The sequence below is a fragment of the Coregonus lavaretus genome, assembly GCF_964263955.1.
Source record: "Coregonus lavaretus genome assembly, chromosome: 11".
In the NCBI taxonomy this organism is placed as follows: Eukaryota; Metazoa; Chordata; class Actinopteri; order Salmoniformes; family Salmonidae; genus Coregonus; species Coregonus lavaretus.
The window spans coordinates 6,069,188-6,076,569 of record NC_139998.1 but is presented as its reverse complement, the minus strand read 5'-3'; the positions used below and the strand labels follow the sequence as shown (position 1 = coordinate 6,076,569).

The 7,382-nt window shown below is 44.1% G+C and overlaps 1 protein-coding gene across 1 annotated transcript in view; it reads left to right on the top strand.

Annotated features, from left to right (window-relative positions):
- camk1db (calcium/calmodulin-dependent protein kinase 1Db) overlaps positions 1–7,382 on the top strand; it is a 52,448-nt gene extending 45,066 nt beyond the window's left edge. The window contains exons 9-11 of the mRNA XM_084171844.1: positions 5,850–5,937; positions 6,379–6,538; positions 6,774–7,382. Of these exons, the coding sequence (XP_084027970.1) occupies positions 5,850–5,937; positions 6,379–6,538; positions 6,774–6,955 (430 nt within the window). The 3' untranslated portion in view covers positions 6,956–7,382. The remainder of the gene's footprint in view (positions 1–5,849; positions 5,938–6,378; positions 6,539–6,773) is intronic.

Sequence of the window (7,382 nt, the reverse complement as noted above, 5' to 3'; positions counted from 1 at the left end):
AATATGTGGGTGATTGGCTTTGCTTTGGAGTAGAATATGAACAGGACTGTTAGGCATCTAGTAATGGGCGTATTGCATCTTACTTATTGCCTCTTGTTTGGACATCTTAGGCCAATTGCAACCATCGAAAGCCACCAGGTTATTACCAGCTGATGTCTCATTAAACCATCAATACGTGCTAAAATCACGCACACAGCTGATCTCAACTGCAACCAACATTGGCCAGCGATTTACGACTCCCGAATGGGGATGTCGAGATTGTCTTTTAGTCTTGATTACATTTAAGACAATTTTGCCCTCTGGTTGGTATTATCATTGGAACAACTTAGTCCTACTTTATGAGCAGACTAAGGGTGATTTATATATTTGACAATCATTTCGTACAACTGAAATAAAGCATTTCCTCATTTACCACAGCAAATCTACTGTGGCAGATTACCCGACACGGAAAACTAATGTTGACGGTGTAGCCTACTCATTATTTTATTTGTTTCAAATTTATATAGTCCATTAAATACAACAGTCTTTAAAAGAAAATTGTCTAATATGGTAATTTCTTATCAAGATTGGGGGTAAAATATCCCTGGATAGTCCTTATTTGAAATGTGTAACTAAATCGTGATTGAGTTTTATCAAAGGAAAATGTAGTCTAAAGTTATTTTGAATGGCATATATTATAATGTTTTGCCATTTAAGGTGAAACGTTTGATTGAAATATAGGCCTACTACTTCTGTATTCTTTTACTCAAATAAGTATTTTAACATTAATCAGCCTTACTGTTTCTGATGCTCCTGGTAGGTCGCAGCTAGAAAGATGTGTCGGCATCGATTAATTGTCTCTGGCCCCCTCCCAGTTAGGGGAAGTGACGAGCTCTACAGCAGAGTCTCAGCACTCAATCGCTGGTTGAAAACTGTTTTCTGCCCCTCCCAAAAGATAACATTTGTGGATAATTGGCCCTCTTTCTGGGACTCACCCACAAACAGGACCAAGCCTGACCTGCTGAGGAGTGACGGACTCCATCCTAGCTGGAGGGGTGCTCTCCTCTTATCTACCAACATAGATAGGGCTCTAACTCCTCTAGCCCCACAGTGAAATAGGGTGCAGGCCAGGCAGCAGGCTGTTAGCCAACCTGCCAGCTTAGTGGAGTCTGCCAATAGCATAGTCAGTGTAGTCAGCTCAGCCATACCCATTGAGACTGTGTCTGTGCCTCGACCTAGGTTGGGCAAAACTAAACATGGCGGTGTTCACCCTAGCAATCTTATTAGGATAAAGACCTCCTCCATTCCTGCCATTATTGAAAGAGATCGTGATACCTCACATCTCAAAATAGGGTTACTTAATGTTAGATCCCTCACTTCAAAGGCAGTCATAGTCAATGAACTAATCACTGATCATAATCTTGATGTGATTGGCCTGACTGAAACATGGCTTAAGCCTGATGAATTTGCTGTGTTAAATGAGGCCTCACCTCCTGGTTACACTAGTGACCATATTCCCCGTGCATCCCGCAAAGGCGGAGGTGTTGCTAACATTTACGATAGCAAATTTCAATTTACAAAAAAAAAAATGGCGTTTTCATCTTTTGAGCTTCTAGTCATGAAATCTATGCAGCCTACTCAATCACTTTTTATAGCTACTGTTTACAGGCCTCCTGGGCCATATACAGCGTTCCTCTCTGAGTTTCCTGAATTCCTATCAGACCTTGTAGTCATAGCAGATCATATTCTAATTTTTGGTGATTTTAATATTCACATGGAGAAGTCCACAGACCCACTCCAAAAGTCTTTCGGAGCCATCATCGACTCAGTGGGTTTTGTCCAACATGTCTCTGGACCTACTCACTGCCACAGTCATACTCTGGACCTAGTTTTGTCCCATGGAATAAATGTTGTAGATCTTAATGTTTTTCCACAAAATCCTGGACTATCGGACCACCATTTTATTACGTTTGCAATCGCAACAAATAATCTGCTCAGACCCCAACCAAGGAGCATCAAAAGTCGTGCTATAAATTCTCAGACAACACAAAAATTCCTTGATGCCCTTCCAGACTCCTTCTGCCTACCCAAGGACGTCAGAGGACAAAAATCAGTTAACCACTTAACTGAGGAACTCAATTTAACCTTGCGCAATACCCTAGATGCAGTTGCACCCCTAAAAACGAAAAACATTTGTCATAAGAAACTAGCTCCCTGGTATACAGAAAATACCCGAGCTTTGAAGCAAGCTTCCAGGAAATTGGAACGGAAATGGCGCCACACCAAACTGGAAGTCTTCCGACTAGCTTGGAAAGACAGTACCGTGCAGTACCGAAGAGCCCTCACTGCTGCTCGATCATCCTACTTTTCCAACTTAATCGAGGAAAATAAGAATAATCCAAAATTTCTTTTTGATACTGTTGCAAAGCTAACTAAAAAGCAGCATTCCCCAAGAGAGGATGGCTTTCACTTCAGCAGTAATAAATTCATGAACTTCTTTGAGGAAAAGATCATGACCATTAGAAAGCAAATTACGGACTCCTCTTTGAATCTGCGTATTCCTCCAGGGCTTAGCTGTCCTGGATCTGCACAGCTCTGCGAGGGCCTGGGATCGGGAGAGACACTTAAGTGTTTTAGTACTATATCTCTTGACACAATGATGAAAATAATCATGGCCTCTAAACCTTCAAGCTGCATACTGGATCCTATTCCTACTAAACTGCTGAAGGAGCTGCTTCCTGTGCTTGGCCCTCCTATGTTGAACATAATAAACAGCTCTCTATCCACCGGATGTGTACCAAACTCACTAAAAGTGGCAGTGATAAAGCCTCTCTTGAAAAAGCCAAACCTTGACCCGGAAAATATAAAAAACTATCGGCCTATATCGAATCTTCCATTCCTCACAAAAATTTTAGAAAAAGCTGTTGCGCAGCAACTCACTGCCTTTCTGAAGACAAACAATGTATACGAAATGCTTCAGTCTGGTTTTAGACCCCATCATAGCACTGAGACTGCACTTGTGAAGGTGGTAAATGACCTTTTAATGGCGTCAGACCGAGGCTCTGCATCTGTCCTCGTGCTACTAGACCTTAGTGCTGCCTTTGACACCATCGATCACCACATTCTTTTGGAGAGACTGGAAACCCAAATTGGTCTACACGGACAAGTTCTGGCCTGGTTTAGATCTTACCTGTCGGAAAGATATCAGTTTGTCTCTGTGAATGGTCTGTCCTCCGACAAATCAACTGTACATTTCGGTGTTCCTCAAGGTTCCGTTTTAGGACCACTATTGTTTTCACTATATATTTTACCTCTTGGGGATGTTATTCGAAAACATAATGTTAACTTTCACTGCTATGCGGATGACACACAGCTGTACATTTCAATGAAACATGGTGAAGCCCCAAAATTGCCCTCGCTAGAAGCCTGTGTTTCAGACATAAGGAAGTGGATGGCTGAAAACTTTTTACTTTTAAACTCGGACAAAACAGAGATGCTTGTTCTAGGTCCCAAGAAACAAAGAGATCTTCTGTTAAATCTGACAATTCATCTTGATGGTTGTAAAGTCGTCTCAAATAAAACTGTGAAGGACCTCGGCGTTACTCTTGACCCTGATCTCTCTTTTGACGAACATATCAAGACTGTTTCAAGGACAGCTTTTTTCCATCTACGTAACATTGCAAAAATCTGAAATTTTCTGTCCAAAAATGATGCAGAAAAATTAATCCATGCATTTGTTACTTCTAGGTTAGACTACTGCAATGCTCTATTTTCCGGCTACCCGGATAAAGCACTAAATAAACTTCAGTTAGTGCTAAATACGGCTGCTAGAATCCTGACTAGAACCAAGAAATTTGATCATATTACTCCAGTGCTAGCTTCCCTACACTGGCTTCCTGTTAAGGCAAGGGCTGATTTCAAGGTTTTACTGTTAACCTATAAAGCGTTACATGGGCTTGCTCCTACCTATCTTTCCGAGTTGGTCCTGCCGTACATACCAATACGTACGCTACGGTCACAAGACGCAGGCCTCCTAATTGTCCCTAGAATTTCTAAGCAAACAGCGGGAGGCAGGGCTTTCTCCTATAGATCTCCATTTTTATGGAACAGTCTGCCTACCCATGTGAGAGACGCAGACTCGGTCTCAACCTTTAAGTCTTTACTGAAGACTTATCTCTTCAGTAGGTCATATGATTGAGTGTAGTCTGGCCCAGGAGTGTGAACGGAAAGGCTCTGGAGCAACGAACAGCCCTTGCTGTCTCTGCCAGGCCGGTTCCCCTCTCCACTGGGGTTCTCTGCCTCTAACCCTGTTGCAGGGGCTGAGTCACTGGCTTGCTGGTGCTCTTTCATGCCGTCCCTGGGAGGGGTGCGTCACTTGAGTGGGTTGAGTTACTGACGTGATCTTCCTGTCTGGGTTGGCGCCCCCCCTTGGTTTGTGCTGTGGTGGAGACCTCTGTGGGCTATACTCGGCCTTGTCTCAGGATTGTAAGTTGGTGGTTGAGGATATCCCTCTAGTGGTGCGGGGGCTGTGCTTTGGCAGAGTGGGTGGGGTTATATCCTTCCTGTTTGGCCCTGTCCGGGGGTTTCTTCGGATGGGGCCACAGTGTCTCCGGACCGCTCCTGTCTCAGCCTCCAGTATTTATGCTGCAGTAGTTTATGTGTCGGGGGGCTGGGGTTAGTTGGTTATACCTGGAGTACTTCTCCTGTCTTATCCAGTGTCCTGTGTGAATTTAAGTATGCTCTCTCTAATTCTCTCGTTCTCTCTTTCTCTCTGAGAACCTGAGCCCTAGGACCATACGTCAGGACTACCGGGCATGATGACACCTTGCTGTCCCCAGTCCGCCTGGCCTTGCTGCTATTCCAGTTTCAACTGTTCTGCCTGCGGTTACGAAACCCCTACCTGTCCCAGACCTGCTGTTTTCAACTCTTAATGATCGGCTATGAAAAGCCAACTGAGAGACCTGAGCCCTAGGACCATACGTCGGGACTACCGGCCGTGGTGACTCCTTGCTGTCCCCAGTCCGCCTGGCCTTGCTGCTATTCCAGTTTCAACTGTTCTGCCTGCGGTTATGGAACCCCTACCTGTCCCAGACCTGCTGTTTTCAACTCTTAATGATCGGCTATGAAAAGCCAACTGAGATTTATTCCTGATTATTATTTGACCATGCTTGTCACTTATGAAAATTTTTGAAAGCCAGAAGAGGACTGGCCACCCCTCATAGCCTGGTTCCTCTCTAGGTTTCTTCCTAGGTTTTCGCCTTTCTAGGGAGTTTTTCCTAGCCACCGTGCTTCTACACCTGCATTACTAGCTGTTTGGGGTTTTAGGCTGGGTTTCTGTACAGCACTTCGAGATATTAGCTGATGTAAGAAGGGCTATATAAAATAAAATTGATTGAAAAATTGATTGATAGGTCGATATTTCAAATAGAGAATCTAGACCAGCTGTCTGGTATCATAATCACTTGATACGGTAACAATGAGAGATCAACTGATCTGCTGGTTTATCCTTGTGGGTTTTTCGTTGCAATCAAGCTTAGTTTAGCCCGCAGGTGCATGTAATCTCATGTTACTAGCGTTTTAAGAAATCTAGCGGTAACCTGCAGGAGCAGGTTAAATTATGCCTGTCCGTTGCAATCTAGCCATTCTGTCTTGGGCCTATTGTGGCTTGATAGAGTTTATACAGACTCACAATGGGTGGTTGTAACAGGTGGGTATTATATAACGTGAGACAGGTCAGTACACATCCAACACCTTGGAGCTGGTGATAGATACCCAGGCCAGGAATTTTAACCATGTAAAAAGAAAAACATCTGCACACTACATGTTCTTTATCAATACTTTTTAACCAATAAACAGACTTTGTATTTCAGGATTGCTGGGGACACAGCTCTCTGCAAGAACATCCATGAATCAGTCAGTCGGCAGATGAGGAAAAATTTTGCCAAAAGCAAATGGAGGGTGGGTATCCAATTTACTCTTCTCTCTTTTTCCTTTTTTTATTATTATTTTTTTGTCCTGCCACCCCCTGTGGCCCATCCCACATGAGATTTGATTATAAAAACACATTAATATTAAACACCCAAGCATGCAAAAAGTACTAATTTACCAAGTACACATTTTAAATTGTGTCCAACATAAACATTGTCGCTGGTTCTAATCCCCGGGCCGACTAGGTGAAAAATCTGTCGATCTGCCCTTGAGCAAGGCACTTAACCCTAATTGCTCCTGTAAGTCGCTCTGGATAAGAGCGTCTGCTAAATTACTAAAATGTAAAATGTAAATGTACTGTAATTTATTTGTCCTATCTGTATCCTGTCTATTTTGCATGCCTGCTCTCCTCTCGCTATCTCTCCTTACCTGCCTCCTCTCCCTCCTTTTCTCTCTCTGTTTCCTCCACAGCAAGCGTTTAACGCCACGGCAGTGATTCGTCATATGAGGCGCTTGCAGCTGGGCAGTAGTCTGAACAGTAGCTTTGGCAGCAGTATGGACCAACAGGGACCCAACTCTATGCTGGCCAAGAGCATGTCTGTAGACTGTGCCACCCTCTCACGCAAAGACGGTGACTGAATGACGCCTTTACGTTACTTTACCGATTTACTATTTAGTCTAGTATTTTGGATTTATCAAGCCTATCTAACTTTTTCATCTATTGGTTCCATTGACTTATGTTGTAGTGCAATTCCATATTCAGGAAGGATTATTTACTCCAATTCTGTTGCAGTAATTGTTTTCTATTAACTGTAGACTTCAGTGATTCTAGTGCTTTAGTCTTGATGTTGCTCTTCTCCCCTCAGGTCCTCCACGACCTCTGCCTACTCTGCCTCCTCTGCCTCCCTCCCCTGCAGCCTGCAGCGCCCCTGCCAGCTTCGGAGTGGAACCACAGGCAGAACCACAGGTTGTGGCTCCAGCTGCAGCGGTGGAACCACCCCGGCCACGCCCCTCCACAGTCACCACCATCCACATGGGGACTAAATGACGTCTGGTTCCGCGGGAGGTCAGCTGGGAGACCACAGAGCTTTGAGTTGGGATTCCAATTCAGCCCCTCAGAATTCCAGAATTTCTCTCCTAGTCTGCCCATCCCGCCCATTATCAGCTGTTAGGATTGAGAACTTGAGGACCCCTTCTATTTAACATGGCTCAGCACTTACTGCATTCTCAGGGCAGCACTCTGTCTGTACCCAACCACAGGAAGTGTTTTCAGAGATGTGAAATAGAATTTTGAGAGCTGACAGGATTTCCTATTCTATCTAACAGACAATCATATCTGTTCTACACGATACATTCCTATTTGAACATTCTGCTTCCTAACAGGCCACAGGTCTGGTGGTGAAGAGATGAGGAGGACCACTGTCTCTCTCTCCGTCTCCTGACCAGAGGGTAAAAACATTTTGGGCCAGTTTCCC